General features: G+C 45.1%; 1 protein-coding gene across 3 annotated transcripts in view; it reads right to left on the reverse strand.

The window, feature by feature from the left end:
* The window catches only part of LOC119170612 (vesicular glutamate transporter 2), a 221,695-nt gene that overhangs the window by 36,701 nt on the left and 161,506 nt on the right, over window positions 1-23,488 (reverse strand). For all 3 annotated transcript variants that reach the window (XM_037421829.2, XM_037421828.2, XM_075887028.1), the window contains exons 3-5: window positions 15,492-15,771; window positions 3,993-4,111; window positions 1,596-1,710 (exon numbers count right to left, since the gene is read on the reverse strand). In XM_037421829.2, coding sequence (XP_037277726.2) covers window positions 1,596-1,710; window positions 3,993-4,111; window positions 15,492-15,771 — 514 coding nt within the window. The remainder of the gene's footprint in view (window positions 1-1,595; window positions 1,711-3,992; window positions 4,112-15,491; window positions 15,772-23,488) is intronic.

The following is a 23,488-nucleotide window of genomic DNA, read 5'->3' on the forward strand; positions in this document are numbered from 1 at the left end:
GCTTGTGCAAGCATTCGCCGCTTCGACAAAGCGTCAGTGTGGCTGCGAGGATTCATGAGTAAAAAATGGGATTTTCCCGGTTTTTGCCCGCTGTGTCGTCTCTGACAGCGCCAACAGGCCACGGCCCTGGAAAGAAATTTCTTTTTTTACTTGGTACTGCGTAAATAGCTTATGCAGCGGGGACAAATATTTGCGAAGTATGTGTAAATATTCGTCACCCTCGTATTTGAAGCGTCGGTTTAACGTAAGTTCGTAAGTTCAGAAGTATTACAGCGAAAGATGTGATGAGATCACAACAGCCGATTTTGGTGGTGTTCGTAACTGGTATTGCGATATATATATATATATATATATATATATATATATATATATATATATATATATATATATATATATATATATATATATATATATATATATATATATATTAGACTACTTGGGGCTACTTCACAAAAGAGCTCTTGCAAGTGCTATGTCGAGTAAGGAATCATGTTTATATATGTAATTTAGCGTGGTAAAATAGTGAAACATCAACCAGGCGTCACACTATATGTAAATAGCGCAAAAAATTCATGGTTTGAAGCTTCCGACTTATTACAAAGTGCTCAGCTACAATTCTCAATTTTGATAAGCCATATCATCGACAATGTGCATATGCCATACATATGTGTTGCGGGTACCTCGCTTCTCCACAGAACGATAAGTTGTGGTAAAATGGGTGCTTGCCTACTCCACAAAACTATGATTCCTTATGACGTAGTGGGTACCTTTCAAGTGAACCTATAGTAGTTGGCCCGAGAAAGTTTACAACGGGCACTAGAACCGCCGCTCTTCCTGCTTTGTCAGTGATAGCGTTCAGCACAGGTCTGGCGTTTTTTTTTTCTTCTTTTAGGTGCGGAGCACATTAAGGGGCCATGCACGGCTGTCTTAAGCCGTCATCATTTGGCGTAGTGCAGGCAAAACCACACACACACGCAAAAAAATACGAAAAGCATATCGGAAGCAAGTGGCAAAAAAGGAGAAAAAGAAAGAAGAAAAATACAAAGAAGAATAGGGTAAAGAGCCAATAATAATGAAAAAAAAACAATAAAAAAAAGAAGAAAAGAAAAAAACGAAGAGAAACAAACAAGACTTTTTCAGGTTTTGGCACCACCAGTTCAAATCTGCCTTAATTTTTTTAATATTACGTTCCTTTCAATGAGGTATTCATTAATTGCGCAACTGTACTTTCAGTTAAATATACTTAACGCTAAAGCCATCGGTTTCTCGGCATCAAGACAGAAAAAGTGTCGATGAATGGCATTAGATACGACAGAACTGCGATTTATAAAACTTCGAATGGATAGCCTTCGTCGCTCTAAGGTGCACTCGAACCGACAGAAGCAGTCCACAAGCACATCGTTTAGATTTTTGCTAAAAATTAAAAAAAAGCCACGCCTAATGTTTAATTTCGGTTCATGAGTTGTCGTGGCTGACTAGACGTTCGCCAAATGTGCGCGTGTGTAAGATGTAAAATGAAAAGTAAGGTTTCCTTCGTGAATTGAACTGTCGAGAGAAATTGATGCTTTTCGACGCCGGCGTGACGTGTGACTTACCTCAACGAGACCCTGGAGGATGCGGACAATCATGACCATCGTGAAGCCAATCTTGGCCGCTCCAGGAATGAGCATGTTGAGGAACGCTGACACTGCTATTGCGGTGCCAAAAACCCTGCGTAGTCGAGAAAAAAAAAAAACGTAATGGTAAGGAGCCGGCGATCTTCGATCGAAATTTAGGGAGTGCATTTCTCATGACACCTAATATTTCACTTGTCCGGCACTTGACAAGTCTCTCTCGTTGAACAATGCGGCACCGCAAACACTGAATTAATCAACTAGCCCAGAAGCCTGTTCTGCTTAACCACAAACAGTATTTAAGACATAAAGTGACTAGTGGAATGCGATACCAAGGCAGCTGGATAAAAACGTACCACGCGTGTGTTTCCGACCAATGGCCGTGGCGACACCATTCACAGAAATAAAAATGTTGTATCAAATAAAATATTAACAATAATTACGATACTCTCTAATGCAAAATGTGTGGGCAACTCGATGCGTGCATTCATTTGTTGATATAGTGTGGCCAAAAATTTACAAACATTTATGTGCGTACGGTTACTAAGTTCTTTCCTTTTAGCTTTGTTGCTTAAGTACTTGAAGGTATGTTTTAATTGTTGTTTTTGTTATTTGTTTCAATTTAATATTATATATCTTGAAATCCCCCCCCCCCCCCCCCTGTATTCTTTTTATACCGAAAGTTCTACAGTGGTCCAAGCGTTCTCAGCAACAGGAGCAGAACGTCACGTGACTGGAAGTGAGTGATCAGGGAGATCTTTTGTTGTACGGTCGGCTCACTTTCTTTTACTTAAAAGAATTTTTATTTTCGGGTAATGATAGGCCCTCCCGCGAAGAAAGATCCCGAGTTTAGTACGCGTAGAGACTCTGAATTAGCAATGAATGATTAATTCATTGATACATTCGGTTTAGAAAGCCCCAAAGTAATACAGAGTGCCTAGGCAAAAGAAGAGCGTCGTTTGACTCGAGGTACATGACACGGATCTTTCGTTGCTCTCACTTGACCGGTTCCGAGAACGCCGAACGAGAGACTACATACACTCAACCAAGAAACGGGCTAAGATATTCTCTCTAAACGAATGGCACGTTAAATATGTAACGGTGGTTGGCAAGCTCACTCGTGATTCCCCTCACTCGGACTCGCTCAGACCTAGAATGACCTTTGAGCCTGTTTCTGGGTAAGTTTGACCGTGAATATTTGTGACAAGTTTCCGTCTAAGTGAGCCTGGCTGAGGAAAACTTTGCTGAACCTGAGATTGAGTGAGAGCTAGCTGAGTGTAATTCTGGTCAGGTTTAGTTCAGTTACATCATGCTGAACGGATTTTGTGATAGTCTGAATACGAGTGAGCCTTACTATGTAGAGTTCTGGTGAACGTGACACCAAGGGAGTCCATGGCAGCAAAATTTACTCCCAGGGTTTCTGATGAATTTCGCCCTAGATCACTTGAAAGCAAAAGCAGTTTTCTTTTTGTTTCGTCCCAGTCGAGGTAGAGTTTTTTTTTTAATTAGAGTGTACTCTGGCACTGAGATCATTAAGTCACCATGGGAATGATGGGTAGTACATGGATTTGCCTATCATTCATGCTTGTCGGCTTCGAACGTATTTGTGGCTTTGTTTATTGCTGTCTTTTGCTTTTGTTTAGAACAAACCGATCGTTGTGAACTTCGTGAGTCGATTTGAATTGGTGAGCCCGAAATAGTTAAGGCGACGAAAGTTTGTGGAAAGACAGCTGAACGTTTGCGGAAACTCGTGGAAACTCGTCTTGCGAAAAAGCGGATTTAGGCCACACGGAGCCAAACGGAGTCGTAAGAATGAAGATGAGACAAATCCGTCTACTGCCCATCATTACCATGCTCGCTGAAGCGCCTTGCGTTGCATCTCCCATAGACACTAGGGCCAGAGCCTCATCTATTGTATTTTACGAAAAACTGTATGGGGTCGATTCTGTTCCGCTCAGCTCCGAAAGGTTTCTGCACTTCACCTGTTTTTCAGGGCCTCCGTTATCGGCACACATTTAAACGAGGAGCAACGACTTGTTAGTGACGTCATGGTGACAACACAAACTTTGGGTATTTGGAACGTCAGGTTGACGTCATATCAACGTGATTATATGATTACCTTTTTTTCATCACTCGTTGACACCAAAGGTGAATCTTCACGTTTTATGAGGCATCTAAGTAAACATTTTGTGAGATAACACATTTACGTGTATTCTTTGCATTTACATGTCTGCGAGTTAATACATGTGAGTTAATACGCCTGAATACATTGCGTGAGTTAGTTTGAATAAACACTGCTTATTTTTCTGACACAAGGTTGAATATAAGTGGAGAAAGTGATGTAAGCAAATGCACAGGAGAGAGGATGCGATACCTCACCTGTTTGCTGGGTATTTGGCTGCGAGGAATCCTCCGGGCACCTGTGTGATGAGGTAGCCCCAGAAGAAAGACGAGTCGATCACGCCGATGGTCTCCGGAGACCAGTCGAACTCGGCCTTCTGCAGATCGATAAAGAAAGGGCGACAGACAGATTAAGCGAAGTTTCGTGTGTGTGTGTGTGTGTGTGTGTGTGCGTGTGTGTGTGTGTGTGTGTGTGTGTGTGTGCGTGCGTGTGTGTGTGTGTGTGTGTGTGTGTGTGTGTGTGTGTGTGAAAGATTGAGGTATCCATGTTGGCGTGCCTTTCGCACCGTTTGATTAAATTAACAGCTTCGTGTTGGACATAGGGCAAACCGAGTGAGTGAATTATGAGAGTGAGAGAGAATGAGAAGCGGCAAGCAGTGATGCCAACAGGGAGAGCGTCCAGTCTATTGACCCAGTAGGTGGAAGCTGTGCGCAGCACCAATTAAGCTTCTAACTTTTATAACTATACATATATCCTCATACATGGGTCATTCACAAGTTCTGAGCTTTTGTAGTATAGCAGCTCTGCACAAGTGTGTAGTATGTGTAGCATAGGTGCTCTGATCTGATTGATTGATTGATTGATATGTGGGGTTTAACGTCCCAAAACCACCATATGATTATGAGAGACGCCGTAGTGGAGGGCTCGGGAAATTTCGACCACCCGGGGTTCTTTAACGTGCTAGAAGCTCTGCTTTCCCCGTGCGTGTATTTTTATATTGTTGCGTAGCCACCTCCGAAATCCCACCGCTGCCACCACTGTTGCGAAAGACGGACCGATCCCACCGAAGCCACCACTGTTGCGTAGCGCCGGGCCTATCCCGCCGCTGACCTCCACTGTTGCGAACGATGGCCCGATCCCGCCGAAGCCACCACTGTTGCGAAAGACGGCGACGCCAACACGGCCCCGGAGGCGCCACTGCTTTCAACTCCGCCGGGAAGGTCACCAGCCGTTTGGTAGCGTATGTTTATCAGCTCGCGACTGCTTCTGCGCAGAGCTGATAAGACGAGCGGACGAGACGACGGTGAGTTAAACAAGGTTTATGTACAGCATATTTACAGAGGCGTTACAATTTCGGCACTGGGGCCGACAGAGACTCGAAGAGCCGAGCTCTTCTCTCTAACACATAGGTCAGTCTTTCGCCTAAGACCGCTGACTCACACACATGTCGGCACTCCGACACGGGGACGCCTCTCACATAGGACCTCCGATCGCGACGCGCCGCAGGGCTTCTTTTATTTACACCGGGTCCAACCAAAGTGTCCAATCAGAAGCGCCGCTGGTCGTCCGGGCAGATTCCGCCAATGGGGGTCGCCGCGCCATGCGTCAGACCACCCGACACGCGGCCGCCGGCTCGCTGTCACGTGCGCCGCTGACTCACTGCACCTGGGCCAGAGGGGCGCCGCGCGTGTTCACGCCGTCGAGGTGATCGCGCCAGGCAGACTGCGGGCTGGCCTTGACCCAGATTGCCTTTTTCAGAGGCACGGTCGTTTGACGAGGACTCGCTGGCATAACAGCACCCCCGCCGCCAGACAATGCACCGGAAAGACGAGCTGCTTCCACGGGGCTCGGATGTCAGGTGCGCTCGTTCGCCTGGTCCCTCCAGGTTCGCCTCCAGGGCCATGGGGAGAATACAGCTTCAGACTGTTCCGGGAACACATCCCATTTTTGACGACGGATCCCAGCTCCACTGGCTTGTCGCCACAACTTGCTGACCAGCTTCACTCGTCTCTTCTGACCATCTTCGGTTTCAGCAGTTGTCGATGGTTCTGCAACTTGCTAAGAACGGTTCGACCACAGACCACATACGACACAAGCAAGTGCCCTCGGTCACCCGACAGAACACCAGACAAAGTATAGTACAACATATACCTATCTACGTGTTTATCGGAATTTTGTTCCCTCTACATCAAGAGGCACATGTGGGACACAAGACTCTTAAAATGACAACTCCATTTTTTTTTCCCACGTACAACAACGTAACGAATTAGAATACCACAAAGTTGGCCCCTTGAGATCACTCTGAACGAGAGCGCTCAGCCCAGGTCGTGATGAGGTCAAAATTTTGCCCCGAATCGCCAGCCAGAAACCGAAAGGTTGAGAATTTACTAGCTGGAACGCACTGCTCAATGCACCTGCATTAGCGTTTACCTTTCATTTATATATTTTTTTTTTTGATAGCGAACGTCAAAGTTGCGCTGTGGAGCAACCTGCTCCGCTTCAGTAACCGGCCACTTTTAGGCGACGATACCTATGCGGCACCAAGAGCGGCTCACACTTTCGACGTTGCACAGGGGAACAACGATACGGCTTGCTACGGATTGACTCCTCACCGCTTAGCTCGATATCGTGTTCGATCACCCTCGTGTTTCCGGGGCGGTCCGAAAACACGTCTCCAAACTCGGAACCAATCTTTCTTTGGTCCTCTTTCTCAGGTCCTCCTTCACTTAAGCTAGGCTCCAGGTTTAACTGTTCCCGGATTACTTTCGATCCCCCTTCAATTACCTCACTAGAACTCAAAATTTCTGCTTCCTCTTCCTTTGAAGCATTCAACAACAGATTTACGACCGCTTGATGTTGAACGTATGGTTTCATGAAGTTGTAAATTTTGTCCGGCCGCCTTCCTAATTTCACTTCATAGTTTGTATCGCAAGGCTTCGATAATGCTTTGGCAGGCCCTTCCCAATCAACCTCAAGCTTGTTCCTTTTGGATGGCTGCAGCCGCATTACCTGATTATCAACTTCAAAAGCGCGCTTCTTCCCCGATTTCTCGTAGTGCTCCTTCGACAGCACTTCTGCCGCGTTTTTCTGGCTTTCCACTCGCGCTTCAATTTGGCTTTCCACTAGCGCTTCAATCGAGAGATCCTCACTCTGCCCTCGAATGAGCGTCTCTCGATCAACTCTCGGCAGCTCGCTCCAACTTTCCGCTACAGGCGAGAGCGTTGCAACCCTCTCGCTCTGACTCAATGGCGCCACGTCGTCTCCCCCAGCGCATACCGCGCCGGCCGCTCCCGCGATGGGCCGCTCGCGTGACTGCTCACATGACTCATGCGGAAAATTTCCTTTCTGGGGTTCCGTCGACCCGCCGACAAGGTCACTTGAGAGTTCACCGCATGGAACCAAGTCAAGCTTCCGCGAAAGCTTCCGCGCTTGCGATCGCGTGAGAGCCATGCACGCTAAGTTGGGGAAGAACGATTTGCCCTGCTCTTTGAGAAGCTGCTCCGAGTTGTTGGAGAAAAGATAAGAAAAACGACCATTCAGCGCGGCAGACACAGCCGCTTCGGTGCAAAGCTTACCGAACGGGCCTTCAATGACAACGGTGGCGATTGGTAAGCGAACACTCTGCTCCTCGGCGACTTGCCTGATCCACGCGCATTCTCCTGTGAAGTCATCCGGAGACACCAATGAAGGATGGACAACGTCCATGGTTGCCGCTGAGTCTCTAAGTGCTCGGCACGTTTTCTCATTGACCCTAATTTCTTGGAGATACGGCTCCAACAACCGCATGTTTTTTTCTGATTCTCGGATCGTTGCGAAGGCAAACTTTTCCTGACAGTTTCTCGCGATGTGCCCTTCCTTTTTACAGTTGTAGCAGATTAGCGGCTTCCGTTTGTTTTCCGGTTCTAATGCCTGTGTGGTAGAAACCTCACTCGATTTCTCCGCTTCTGTTTGCCCTTCCCCTACACTGTCCTTCGTAAGAGACGGGTCCTTCTTGAAATTACGGTGCGGAGCGGGTTTCCGTTGATCAGGTTTCTTTGAAAAGCCTTCTTTTCTCTCATACTTTTCAACGCGCACTGCCCTGCTGTGCAACTTTCGACGAGTATAATACTCCTCAGCTAACTCTGCTGCCTTGTTTAGCTGTACTTCACCAAGTCTGTCCTGCAGCCAAAGCCTGACATTATCCTCGATGCAGCGGTAGAATTGCTCCAATGCAACGCATTCCACCACTTTATCGCGGTCGTCATAAACACCTTCGCCCTTGAGCCATTCAATTAAATCGGCTTTAAGACGAAACGCGAAGTCAACGTGTGACTCATTCCCCTTTTCAGCATACCGGAACCTTCGCCTGAAAGCCTCAGGTGACAACTTATAACGTCTCAAGAGCACTTCCTTAACCTCGTCATAGCTCTCAAACGCTTCCCTAGACAAGCAAGTTATCGCGTCGGACACTTCGCCGGGAAGAAGAGCTAACAGGTTCTGCGCCCAAAGAGACCGCTCCAAAGCATTTCGCTCACAGACGTGTTCAAACTCGACGAGATACTTCGCCATGTCCTCGCCTACTACGAACGGTGGCAGTTGATCCCGAATTATAATACTGCTGACCTGAATCGTCGGAGAAGCTGCGCTAGGCGCCTGCGAACACTGTAGGATTGCCAATTCTATTCGTTTCATCTCGAGGCGCTCCTGTCTCTCGGCCTCCTCGCGCTCGCGACGTTCGCGCCTTTCAGCTTCTTCACGTTCGCGAGCTTCTCGCCTTTCAGCCTCTTCACGTTCGCGAGCTTCTCGCCTTTCTTCACGTTCGCGAGCTTCGCGCCTTTCCTCACGTTCGCGAGCTTCGCGCCTTTCAGCCTCCTCACGTTCGCGAGCTTCTACTTCTCGCCTTTCAGCCTCCTCACGGCGTGCTTTGATATCCACCCAGGCCTCATCGACTTCCTCAGCCGACACTCCCTCATCCTTCATGATCTCAAGGATCGCTTGCTTTCGTTTCGCACGGCCCAAAGTAATGCCGAGTTCCTCACAAATTTCGATGAGTTCCTTCACTTTAAGGTTCTCCATCGTTCACACTAGCCTCTTGCTGTTTGCCCCTGTTAATAATCTACTTGCCGTACCCACTATAAGCCTACTAGCAAGACGCGCAAGCAATTTTTCACACTCCCGTGTTTACCCCCTCCGCATTAACTTTGGTTTCAAAGCGCTTCGACTTGGCTTGAAACTATCAAAGCTCACTTCAATGCTTCACACAGCCCTTCTCTAAACTACTACAACCTGAGCTAGAGTAGTCTGGTGAACTGAGGGGAAAACATCAGGCACTCACCGCATCGATGTCGCTGACGCCGGCCGATCCCGCAGCTGCCAACCACTGTTGCGTAGCGCCGGGCCTATCCCACCGCTGCCACCACTGTTGCGTAGCGTATGTTTATCAGCTCGCGACTGCGTCTGCGCAGAGCCGATAAGACGAGCGGACGAGACGACGGTGAGTTAAACAAGGTTTATGTACAGCATATATACAGAGGCGTTACAATTTCGGCACTGGGGCCGACAGAGACTCGAAGAGCCGAACTCTCCTCTCTAACACATAGGTCAGCCTTTCGCCTAAGACCGCTGATCGCGACACGCCGCAGGGCTTCTTTTATTTGCACCGGGTCCAACCAAAATGTCCAATCAGAAGCGCCCTGGTCGTCAAGGCAGATTCCGCCAATGGGGGCCGCCGCGCCATGCGTCAGACCACCAGACACGCGGCCGCCGGCTCGCTGTCACGTGCGCCGCTGACTCACTGCACCTGGGCCAGAGGGGCGCCGCGCGTGTTTACGCCGTCGAGGTGATCGCGCCAGGCGGACTGGCCTTGACCCAGATTGCCTTTTCCAGAGGCACGGACGTTTGACGAGGACTCGCTGGCATAACAATATACGCATTATCCAATCTTCGCATAGTAATTTCTGCAGCACTTTTGCGTCATACTGCAACCTCATCTCCATCTGCTCTTCGAGATTCACAGCGCCCCCTTATATTTACTACATCTGGCGCTGTATAGCTAGGACTAAAGCGGAATAGTGTTCACCTTTTGCTCATATTCTATCATTTCCTGTAAACCAAACGTTTGTTACAAATTATTACCTTACGTTGAAGTGAGTAGCTGATACCATCATTCAAATTTCTGAGTCTGTATTTAAGGATTTCTGCATTTCAGCGCCTTCCAAAGCGTGGGTATTGCTTTCGGGAAATCTAAAATAAACCAGTCAAGGAAGCACGAAAATGAAGAAACGAAACAAATGATCAAATATGAACAATAAATTGATAAAGGTAAATGAACTGTAAGCGAAGGCTTCATAGAAGCCTGTACGTTCAGAAAAGGACCGCTCATCAGCAGCTCATAGAATTTAGGTCATCTGTGGGAGTATTGAACACTTCTGACGAAACAAGAAATGAAACGGGTGTGATGCGATTATCTGGTATAAAGATGACGTCAGTTTTTGACACTGGTGCAAAAATTTGGCTCAAGATAGCTTGCGTTGGCCACTGAAGGGTTAGGAAATAATCAATAAAAAACCAATAAGCAATATCTAAGCTTACGAACAACGAATAATTATTCGATCGATTGCATGGACCTAATGTATTGATAACCAAATAAATTAAGCAATCAATCTTCACGCACACCGGAGGCTCTCTAATTTACCTCTGATTGCTGAACATTGCCGGGCCCTGTGTTAGAGTTCGTTCTAACCCTACAGAGGACCCGGATACCTCCTTGCAAATCTTTTCTATCGAGCCCCTTAGTCTTAGCCGAGCGACGGCAGGGAGATTCGTGAATATGGAGTGGGAAAAGATGATACAGAAAAAAAAACAAGTGCAATTGGGAAGGGGGACAAAATGAGGTGCGAAATAGGCGCGCCCGCCAGCGGGGGATGGGTGGCGGTGACCCGTAATCCGGGCTTGGCTCCGTTACGGGGGACTCGAGATTGTCTCTTAATCCCGGTTAATCCGGCCGCGAATCCTCAGCGTGACGAATTGCCGGAGAAATGCCTCCTCCCCCTTTTTGTCCTCCACCTCCCCGGGGAAAGAAGGCGCGGGAGAAATTCGTTCGACCCGGTCGTCGTGCGCACATCGCGTGCAGCCGGAAAGCGCTGTGTATACGAGTAGGAAGCAAGAAAGAGGCGGGAGTAGTGCAAAATAAATGAACGTGGAGCTGCAATAGAACTGCTTTTCTGTAGCGCTGAACGCTTGTCCATCTTCACCTGTTAACGCTGCGATGACCGCATTTTTGATGGAGGTGAAAATGTTCGAGGCCCGCTTTCTTAGCATTATAATAACTACAAAGGACACGGTTAAGAGAAGGCACAGTCATACGTCACACGTGCATAGCTCTCGTGACGTATAACGTGGTAAAGTACATACACTAGGGGGATCTGCGTGTAATAAACTGTTGTTGAAGGTTAGCCCTGTGTTGTCTTAAATGTGCCTTCTCTTAACCATGTCCTTTGTCTGCGCTACCATATATTACCATGCTACCATAACAACAAGACCAAATCGCCACCCTCATTGACCACTTGCTTAGATTTTGGTGCGCGTTAAAGAACCTCAGGTGGTCAAACTTTCCGGAGCCCTCCACTATAGCGCCTGTCATAATCTTATCGTGGCTTTCAGACGTTAAACATCAACAAATATGATTAGCTGTTAACGCTTCACTGGAGTATTGCAGCCATTAGGAGAATATGATCAAGGCCAAAGTTATTTTTGAAACTGCCATGGCACACACTATTACAGCTATAACTGTGGCTTAAGCGCAGAAGAAAATGGAAGTTCGAGAAGAATAAAAATTCCTAAGTGTTGGTTTTGCTGGAGCCGATTTTCGACAAGTGGATCAGGTTAGATAAATTTTCATCGGTTCCTCCAGGACACAGATCACGGTACCGCGGGTAGCTCTTAACCCGTTGGAGTAGCCAGGTGGCACGTGGCAACCTCAGCGCCCGCACTGGACCATAATGAGTTTTTATTTATCACTCACTCACTCACTCACTCACTCACTCACTCACTCACTCACTCACTCACTCACTCACTCACTCACTCACTCAAACGTGAGGACCGAGAGGCTGGCCCCTCAGCCACCTCGCGGGCTTGGTGAACTCGACAAGTGGCCTTGTCATTTTTCAAGGCAACAAATGCCTGCCTTATCGCATCTACGCGTGTGCTTCGTACACTCTTCGCCAGCCACAAAGGCGGCACAAGCCTTTTCCTCCTATCCGTTTGTGATTGAGAATGAGTGTACGAAGCATGCACGGACACGTGATAAGGTAGGCCTTCGTTGACTTGAAAAAGAGGAGACTGCTCGTTAAAGCTCTGGCTCCAGTGGCATTCCTGTCGAACGATTTTTCATCTGCGTAAGTGCGGGTATACCTGCCTCGGTAGCTCAATCGCCGTGACTTGTTGCAGTACAACGACCTGCCATGGCTGCATTTTCGATTAGAGTGGTGTCGTGAAGGTGCCATCACATGCCAGATTTTTCTGGGTACATCTTAGTGCGGCGTTCGTTTACACACCACTCACTTTTTATAGCGAATGATGATTAACTTGAGTTTATTGAACAGTAGGTGCCTCGTCGCACACCATTTTTCTATCGTGATTAATATAAAACAGCGCTTACGACACGGCGCTGAACTTGCAAGGTCAGCGCCATGTCAGTTCTTTCTCTGACCCGTGTCATAAGAGTTGCATATATTCATCATAAAAACTCGCCAAATCTGCCTATCTCCTTTAATTCCTTTCTATCATTATGAACTCCTCCTCTATTCTACTGTTATCCCTATTTGTACCCTCGGTTTAGTAGAAGACTAGTAGGGACGTGCTTTTGTGCCTGGGGTCTGTTTTACGTTTGAACAAATACTCATGATCATCATCATCATCGTCATCATCACGTGCAGCATGCGAGCGAGCGATTCTCACGGCACACGTACGTTCAACATTTCTGTTGCAACAGCACTGCGCACGCAAGGTGGCTTTTGTGCAGTGACTTGGAGTATCACCAGACGGTGCTTCGCGAACTGTGGTGGAGCGGAATGATGGAACAAGGGTTGAGCAATTCTCTAGCTCTTTTTGCGAGATTTACACAGCAACTAGGATGAGCAGCAACCAGCAAGCCAACCAACCTCGGCAATCGCGAAGAGCTAGCGGTCAGGATGACGCAATCTGTAAACGTTACTAGTACGTTTCCTTTGGTCAGTACGACATCTCGTGATACAAGAGAGGCCTCTCATTTGTCACGCTACAACGCCAATGTATCACAATGGTGACACAACCACACCGTAAGCACAGAGTGCGTACTCGCTTTGATTGCGAATAGTTGCGACACGTGCAGTATCCTATTTCGTGTGCATACACTGCAAGCAAAGAGCGGCGGCTCGCTTTCCGCAATAGAGTTACGAACTCCGGTCCACGTGTAAACGTGGCCAGCATTACGCTACGCTATCACGAAACGTTACTCTACTAAGGGTGCTACGCAAGGAACCAAGGAAAAAACGAGCGCAACCAGGAGAACGTTCTCTCTTCGATGGCGATGATGAAAACACGAATGACAAGCACTAGATAAACGCGTACAGATGCTTTTAGAAAATCTGTAGTCGTTTTACAGCTCGAAAACGAAAGATAAATATGGCGTAATGCTACTGTTCCGCATGGACGGAGCTTATAACCTAACTAACCACTGGTGAGAGCGCTGGAACACCAGGGACGTCATCATGTAGTATTAAACTTTCGAAAGCATTGGTTTGGCTTTCAAGTTATTTGCCTTTTTTAATGAAGGACCGACCGACTTCAGTGCATTAGATTTGGGCGTCGTAGGTTTTTTAACAATGTATACAGCTGGAAACTCTTGCGCTGGTGCTTAAGGAAACATGACGATCAATACAGCATGGGAATCGTGAGTTGTCCGTAAATTAGTTCAAATTCAGATTCTTTGTTACTTACCATTTTATAGTTTACTACAAAACGCTGCTTTATAATTGCAACAAGTTGCGATATTTAAGCGCGTATACGCAATCTTATTGTCTTTTTGCGTCTAGACAAGATGAATTGTTTTAAACTTTAAGGCAATAACTGACAATACATCCTTGTAAACAAAAACCGAAATAACCTGTTAGGCCACAAGCATGAACAAACAAATCCATGTGCCAACTATCGATCCCATGTTATCGGAACGATCACAGCACCAGAGTTACCTCGGATAGATTCAGTATGGCATAATATGATCGATATATCTCGAGACAACTTGGAGTCTCTCTTTTGTAATTTTAAAATTTCACGCGGCCCACTGTGGTAAAAATCGGCGACGAAACATCGTTTTTTTTTTTCAGGAGATGGGGCCCTTACTGTTACGCTGTACTATCAGACGTTCTTCAAAAAAGTGGGCGCACATGGTTCTAGAATAATTGAATGGGTGGTATTTACCAGTTTGGGCTGAGTTCTCGTATACTTTCTGTGCCGAATTGAAGAGCTTGCGTTGATACACGTCAGCGTGACTTGGTTGGCAACGACAATGCTCAGATTTGGGTGCACCTTAAAGAACCCCAGGTGGTCGAAATTTCGGGAGCCCTCCACTACGGCGTGTCTCATAATCATATGGTGGTTTTGGGACGTTAAACTTCACAAATAAATTAGTGGTTGGCAACGACAGTTCTGGAAATGTGGACGACAGCGTTTGTCATGGCCGCTTCGTAACAATATTTTCATACCAGAACTCAGCAAGAGATGACTTTAAACTTAAAGCGAGTGGAGACACCATCGTAACGCTGCTGTTGCGACTGGAGTTGAACCTCCAACATATGTAAAAAAGCACTCTGCTGCAGATAAGTGTGTTCAATTGTTATGTTGAAACACGTGGGCACTTGAAAGTACCAGTTCTAGATGTAGGACAAAAACGACAGTACACTATTCAGAATGACAAAAGAATTGGCTTATTTGGTTGCGTCACTTGAAGCACTACTGTAGCGTTCGGCGGACGTTTATTTTTTCTGACAACACGGTGGGCAAAATGAAACGAGATGCAGTCACAGACCACACTACAGACGCAAATATCATGTTTCATAAACCTGACTGGTTCCTGACAACCTTACTAAGACAGGAGAAAATACGCCATTGGTCTCTTTGCGCCCATCGTGGTGAATCTTCACATATGCGTAAGCAAACGGCTTCATGCCTCACGTGAACAAGGAATCGGAGAGGTTTTTAAAACGCCGTGTTTGTATAGTTGACTTTGCCCACGATTGCGTTTCGCTGGATTCTGTATGATTGGTGAAAATAGCGTGACAACGCACATGCACATGTGTTCCTTTCTCCGTCCCCCCCGCCCCCCTTTTTTGTTGTTGCTGTGTGTTCTTATTTGCCTTGCAGTTTGTAAAAAAGGCAAAAGCTGGAATGTTCGACAAAAAGAAGTATTTGTGCACCCCTACCATGCTGGTTTTCGTACCCTCTTCAAGCCACTGCAGAGGTAAAACATAATTGTATGCTTAATGCTAAGCGTGAAAACTTAGAGCTAAGTAATGCACTCTCTTCCGATCGCAGCGTCCGCATTTCGTGCCATATCGCCGCAATTTCCACACTTACACCTACACTGGAACCAGCCTTACATTTAGCGGCCGTATTTGCGGTGACATGACATGGTGATTATCAGATGCAGTTATTAATAGTAGTTCTTACTCTAAAAATGGTGAATATGGGTTTCAATACGTCAGCGTTGTACTTAGTTAAAGTTGAAAGGGCATTCTCACCATTGTGTCCGAGTTGTTGGCAGTCATTTTGACGATGGCGACACCCATGTTGCAGCGGATGCCGAAAGAAATGAGGAACCCTATGGAACTGAGCAGGGCCACAGTGAGTCGCTTTGAGATGTCGCAGCAGGGACAGTTGGGCTCCAGCAGGCGGCGCCAGCTTTTACCGACTTCGGCGCCCGGCTCTGCGCCGGGCATGCCACCTGCGCTCTCGTAGTACTCTTCCTGGAGCTCGTCATGTTTCATGAAGCCCTTCTCGTCTTCCTGCTTTTTCAGTCGCCTGCGCAGAAGAGATGCGAACGGACGCTCACCATTTTGCGTGGGCCCTCACGTGCCATGATTTTCGCCTTCTTTGACCATGTTTCAATCAATCAATCAATCAATCAATCAATCAATCAATCAATCAATCAATCAATCAATCAATCAATCAATCAATCTTTATAAACCAAGTGTCTCATAACAATATCAATCTAATCCATGAATTTAATTAATCGATCCAATCAATCAATCAGTCAATCGATCAATTAGTCAATTTATATGAATGCATTTATATCAACCCAACCCATCAATCTAATCAATCAATCTAACCCATCAATCCAATCAATCCAATCAATCAATCAATCAATCAATCAAACTATCAATCAATGAGTCATAAGAATGAGGAGAAAAGGAGAAAAGATTAGAAGGGAGCGTTAGCGGACAATCGTGCAAAATATTTCGAAAGTGATGTATTTCTCGTGTTCTCTCATTACTCCTTTTCATCATTCAACTACTCCACTGCGTAGGGTACAAAAATGGGAGGGTGTCGGGTTTATTTTCCTGCTTTTTCGTTTTTCTATGTCAATTTGACTCTCCGAAAACGATTGATAAAAATAAATTCAAACGAAAGGCTATTGTGTCGAATCGGCGTTCATCGCGTGGTGGACAAACGGCATTTCTAGCTTCCGAGCGTGCTGATAGTTGGAAGGAGAGCAAGAAGGAGAGCGGGTGGGGAGAGTCACTTGCAAAGTAGGTATCGACGAGAGCTACAGATGCTTTAAAGATTTCGGTAACTTCGAAGGGCTTGCTTACAAGAAGGCCAACGTGCAGACAGGGCCCAAAGGGAGCGTGATGGCGATGTCGTAACGGGCGGTGAGCGACGATTCGCATTATAAGTGGGAGGAAAAGGAAACGAAAAAATATAATAAAGAGAAACATAACGCATGGCAATTACGACAGGGAAAAAATACACAACGCCCAAGAATACTAAAAGTCTAGGTCCCGGACATAGCCTAAAATATGAAGAAACACATTGCCTGAAAACTAGCGTGACAATCGCGGCCAGAATGTCGATAGTCGGGCCGGTTGGCATATGATTGAAGGTGACACACCAGCAGAGAAACAATGAAAGCAGAAAAAGAAGGCGACAGTTGTGGTTTGTTTTTAGTGCAACATTGTCCTGTCGCACTCATTTTTTGTGTCCGTTGTTTCCTTTCTGCTACTCCACTATCGATCGCGGCCAAGGGCCGCCGCAGCAGGCAAGAAGATCAGCGAATGTCGGTTGATCTTTCATGTACTGAGGGCAGTCAGGCAGCGCCTGCTTTTCCTAAAATTGCGCGTACAATCTGGCTTGCAGCCCCAATGTTTATTGCGTGGTCCTAAAGCACTTACATGCGAAATTTGGAAACGAAAATTTCACTTTGGTTTCGGAATAGATCCTCAAATCAACGCATTTTCGCCGCGAGCGCCATATTACCTATGTCTTCGTGCATGCATAAAGAGTCTAACCTTCACTTGAATTGATTGGAAGCATTGCCTTCGATGCTATTGCATATTACTAACTTCTCACTGTAGTCTTGAACTGACTATATATTCATCTTTCTTGCTCTGCTTCTTTTCTATCTCTTTCCTTCCCATTCCCTCTTTCTCCCACCCCAAGTGTAGGGTAGCCAACCGAGCCAGGCTTGGTTAATATCCCTGCCTTTCCTCTCTATTTCTCTCTTTCTCTCTCTCATGACTCACCCACACGAAGGCTTTGCTCGAGATAGGTGCTAAAATAAAAAAAAAGTTTTATTCAAACTGCATCAGTAACTATTGGCACACCTTCTTTAAGAGTCGAAAAAGTTTGAACAAGGAACGGAAAAAAGTGAGAAATTTCTACTACTCACGCAGTTATTCCTAATAAAGTATTTATACAAATTATAGACGACCTACCCCTGATCTTACCTAATAGATTCAATACAGATGATACATTAAAAGACAATGAAAGGCAAATGAAAGGCAGGGAGGTTAACCAGGTTGTAACCGGTTTGCTAACCTACGCAAAGGATGAGATTATTAGCTTTCCATCAGTGACTATATTGTGCATACGGTGGTCTTGGTTCTCACGTTCTGCTGTACTGAATACTTGATTTAGTGGAGCATATTTTCTCAACACTAAGAGCCGAGTACCTGTTCTGCAGCGACACTCTGAATTCCTGTACTTTCCCTCTCAGTGCTAGCTGATTTATTGGCTACTTGCGTATCAGTTTCTGTCGTTCCTTCTTCAATTCTAGGCGAATTCGAGACCGTACCATTCTATGGTCACTGCATCGTACCTTGCCAATCACTTCCACATCCTGCACGATTCCAGGGTGTGCACTCATTATAAAGTCTATTTAGTTCTTATTTTCGCCATTAGGGCTCCTCCATGTCCACTTGCGGTTTTCTCGTTTTCGGTAGAAGGTATTCAAAATCCGTAAATTATTGCGTTCTGCGAATTCTACTAGTAGCTCTCCTCTGGCGTTTCTAGTACCGATGCCATAATCTCCTACTGCCTGGTCTCCAGCCTGCTTCTTCCCTACCTTTGCATTAAAGTCGCCCATCACTATAGTATACTGTGTTTTTACCTTACTCATTGCCGATTCCACGTCTTCATAGAAGCTTTCAACTGAAGCGTCATCATGGCTGGATGTAGGCGCGTAAGCCTGTACTACCTTCATCTTGTATCTTTTATTCAGTTTAATTACGATACCTACCACCCTTTCATTAATGCTATAGTATTCCTCTATGTTGCCAGCTATGTTTCTGTGAATTAGGAACCCCACTCCCAGTTCTCTTCTGTCTGCCAAGCCCCTGTAGCAAAGGACGTGCCCATTCTGTAGCACCGTATAGGCCTCATCTGTCCTCCTAACCTCACTAAGCCCTATTATATCCCATTCAACACTCTCTAGCTCCTCGAATAGTACAGCTAGACTTCCCTCACTAGATAAGGTTCTAGCGTTAAACGTTGCCAAGTTCAGGTTCCAATGGCGGCCTGTCCGGATCCAGAGATTCTTAGCGCCCTCTGCTGCGTTGCAGATCTGACCGCCGCCGTGGTCAGTTGCTTCGCAGCTGCTGGGGACTGAGGGCCGTGAGTTATTTGACGTAAGCATGTGGGAGGTAGTGGCCAGATACTGCACCAGGGTAGCCAATCCTTCTCTGGTGAGGGAGTGCGTTCTCGGCGGTGTTTGCCGGTGAGGCCGCACCCCAGGCCTCTTAAGGCAGTTCCATCAACACGCGGATTTTTTTTTTTAATCCGGTTGGAAACTGCGTGGTGCCGGGATTTGAACCACGGACCTCTTGCATGCGAGGCGGATGCTCTAACCACTACGCCATCGCCGCGTAGATACCTACGCGGCGATGGTAGATACCTACCATCGGTAGGTAGATACCTACGGTAGGTAGATACCTACCTTAGCGTAGATACAATGAATGATAATCTGACGAATATCATTACGGAGTGTGCAGTGGAAGTTGGAGGCAGGGTAGTAGGACAGGACACTGGCAAGCTTTCCCAGGAAACGAAGAACCTAATTAAGAAGCGTCAAATCATGAAAGTGTCAAGTACAACAGACAAAATAGAACTGGCAGAGCTTTCGAAGTTGATTAGTAGACGTAAGGTATGCGATGTAAGAAGGTATAACATGGAGAGAATTGAACACGCTCTGAAAAACGGAGGAAGTGTCAAAGCATTGAAGAGGAAACTTGGGATAGGCAAAAGTCGGATGTATGCACTAAGGGACAAAGAAGGCAAAATAACTACCAATATGGATAGGATAGTTAAAATAGCGGAGGAGTTTTACAGAGATCTCTACAGTAGTCGAGACAACCACGACCTTAATACTATAAGAACTAGCAGTAACCCCACCAGTAATGATAGAAGAAGTCAGAAAAGCTTTGGAGAGCATGCAAAGAGGCAAAGCTGCTGGTGAGGATCAGGTAACATCAGATCTGCTGAAAGATGGAGGACACAGATTGCGTTAGAAAAACTAGCCACCCTGTTTACGAGGTGTCTCCTGACGGGAAGAGTACCAGAGTCTTGGAAGAACGCTAACACCATCTTAATACATAAGAAAGGAGATGACAAGGACTTGAAGAATTACAGGCCGATCAGCTTGCTCTCTGTAGTATACAAGCTATTTACAAAAGTAATTGCTAACAGAGTAAAGAAAACATTAGAATTCAATCAACCAAAGGAACAAGCAGGATTTCGAACAGGCTACTCAACAATTGACCACATTCATACTACCAATCAGGTAATAGAGAAATGCTCAGAGTATAACCAACCACTATACATAGCCTTCATAGATTACGAGAAGGCGTTTGATTCAGTAGAAATATCAGCCGTCATGCAAACACTGCGGAATCAGGGCGGCGTAGATGAAGTATGTATAAACATTCTGGAAGAAATCTACAGGGGATCAACTGCTACCATAGTGCTTCATAAAGAAAGCAACAGAATACCAATCAAGAAGGGTGTAAAGCAGGGGGACACAATTTCCCCAATGCTATTTACCGCGTGCTTACAGGAGGTTTTCAGAAGCCTAGAATGGGAACAGTTAGGGATAAGAGTCAATGGAGAATACCTTAGTAACCTGCGCTTCGCCGATGACATTGCATTGCTGAGTAACTCAGGGGACGAATTGCAACTCATGGTTACGGAGTTAGACAAGGAAAGCAGAAAGGTGGGTTTTAAAATTAATCTGCAGAAAACAAAAGTAATGTACAACAACCTCGGCAAGGAGCAGCGCTTCGAGATAGGTAATAGTGCACTTGAAGTTGTAAAAGACTATGTCTACTTAGGGCAGGTAATAACCGCAGAGCCGAACCACGAGATTGAAGTAACTAGAAGAATAAGATTGGGGTGGAGCACATTCGGCAAGCACTCTCAAATTATGACAGGTAGATTGCCACTATCCCTCAAGAGGAAGGTGTATAACTGCTGTATCTTGCCGGTACTTAGCTACGGAGCAGAAACCTGGAGACCTACAAAGAGGGTTCAGCTTAAATTGAGGACGACGCAGCGAGCAATGGAAAGAAAAATGGTAGGTGTAACCTTAAGAGACAAGAAGAGAGCAGAATGGATTAGGGAACAAACGGGGGTTAAGGATATTATAGCTGAAGTCAAGAAGAAGAAATGGACATGGGCAGGGCATTTAGCGTGTAGACAGGATAACCGCTGGTCATTAAGGGTAACTGACTGGATTCCCAGAAAAGGGAAGCGGGTTAGGGGGAGACAGAAGAATTGGTGGGCAGATGAGATTAAGAAGTTTGCGGGTATAAATTGGCAGCAGCAAGCACAGGACCGGGTTAACTGGCGGAACATGGGAGAGGCCTTTGTCCTGCAGTGGACGTAGTCAGGCTGATGATGATGATGATGATGATGATGATGATGATGATGATGATGATTTCTCAACATATCCCTTGACAAGCTGCCTCTTCAGAGAGCAGCTTGTACGTACAGCTGTCCTCCATCAATGAATTGATTAAAAAGTTATCAATAATAATAATAATAATAATAATAATAATAATAATAATAATAATAATAATAATAATAATAATAATAATAATAATAATAATAATAATGTTACGTTAAGTGTATATATTCCGAAAATTTTCCAATGCACTACCTGACGAATTTTTTTCAGCGAGTTCAAAAAGGCAATTAAAGATATTACTCGCTGAGCTATAAAACCACATGGTCTATTTGTATGCAACGCATGCTCTGTGTCCCTCCTTTGTTCCTCTTTTTTATTTTCTGCCTGTAAAAGAAGTAATGGTGTTAATAGTTTTTCTGTTCGTTGGTAAGAAAAGAACAATAGTTTTGTTACGTTGTATCCACATCGCTGTAACCGGCTCTGCCGGGCCTAGTCGCACAAGTCCTGAGGACTTAGACAGGCCCATTTCTTTGTATTTCTTACAGATGTGTACAAATTATTATTATTATTATTATTATTATTATTATTATTATTATTATCATTATTATTATTATTATTATTATTATTATTATTATTATTATTATTATTATTATTATTATTATTATTATTATTATTATTATTATTATTATTATTAAGTTGTTCTGCCAGCCTTTTCGATAAACTCAGTGCAGTGCCTGTTTGTAAAGTGCGCTTCTTTGCAAAAAGATTCATAGTGCAACGGTGCATACTCTACAGGAACGTTTTTTCGATGCTTTGGTGTTACACGTGACGGCTCGAAACATCGCATCAGGTGGGCGGGTGATTTGCTCCGCGATATGCAGCGTCACTAAACAGAATGAATGAATGAATCAATGAATGAATGAACTGACACGGTCGCTTTGTTTGCTCTATTTCTCTAGACGTCACATCACTGTAAACGTTGTTTACTCAGCAGCATTGTACCTGCTGCAGCGGCGCTTAAGAATCCGTCATTTAGTGACATAACCAGAGTGGTGCTCCTTAGGGCGTGGGTCGTCCCTCTCTTATATGTAGTAGCCACCTCTCATTTTAGTCCTTGGAATGTCCACTTGATGGCGGTACTTGTATATGATTTATTTTCTACATCTGTGTGCTAGGGTGTCTTTACAATCATACGTACACCCGCCCATTAAAAAGAGAGCAGCTGAAAAGTATAATAATAATAATAATAATAATAATAATAATAATAATAATAATAATAATAATAATAATAATAATAATAATAATAATAATAATAATAATAATAATAATAATAATAATAATAATAATAATAATAATAATAATAATAATAATAATAATAATAATAATAAGACAAAAAGACGCGAGTTGGTGGCACTTGGAGTGTTCTTTAGATAGACGGATGGAGGGACGATCGGACGGACAGACATCAAGACCGACGGCCAAATGAACGAACGTACCGACGGACAGCCGAAGGGACATACATACCGAGTGACGGGTGGATGGCCATACAGGTAGACAGCAAACAGACAGACAGACAGACAGAAAGACTGACGAACGCGGCCAGTGGATGATTCATGGTTTGCCGATAAAACCCTTCGAAGCTTCGTGCCACTCATGATCATTCAATCTGTGGATATTCTGTAATTTTTTCGAATATATTGTTCGTTCATGACCGTCCATTTCAGATCAACATAATCACTGTCAGTAGCCTGTGTTAATAAGGCCTTAAGTCATCGCAATATGAATTATTACTTTAGCGTGACGAACACTGAGCGTAAGATTCAGAAGTACAGCATGACAGGAGAGAGTTTGCAGTGTGCATGTACGCAACGCTCCTGACGGCTGCGTAAAATCAAATTTGGTCCTTGCTCCACTATTATGGCGACTGAGCGTGTCTATCTGTTCCTCCACTTCGTTTTTATTAATTTCAGGTAAACATTTCATGCTACAATCACTGAGTATATTGTTTTGAGGACGCATAATACTAATGAATGCAAGCAAATGACTTTTCGCGGTATCCTTTCATACCAACTTTCAGTTGAAGCCAGTTACACAAAGAACGGATTTCAATAATACTGCTGATTCTAAATGACTTCTCATCTGGGTGAATGGTTCGATGATGAAAATATTTTCATTCAGGTATTCCGTCAGAAAATGTGCTACCGTTAAACAATCTGATACGCTAGGACTAAATTAAGCATTATCTTCGTAAAAATTGTATGCCGAAATAAAGAACGTTTTCCTGTTTATAAGTACGCGTTTTTTCAACATTCTTACCAAAATTAGGGGGAGCTTTAAGCT

Source organism: Rhipicephalus microplus, chromosome 2 (genome assembly GCF_043290135.1).
Source record: "Rhipicephalus microplus isolate Deutch F79 chromosome 2, USDA_Rmic, whole genome shotgun sequence".
Lineage (NCBI taxonomy): Eukaryota > Metazoa > Arthropoda > Arachnida > Ixodida > Ixodidae > Rhipicephalus > Rhipicephalus microplus.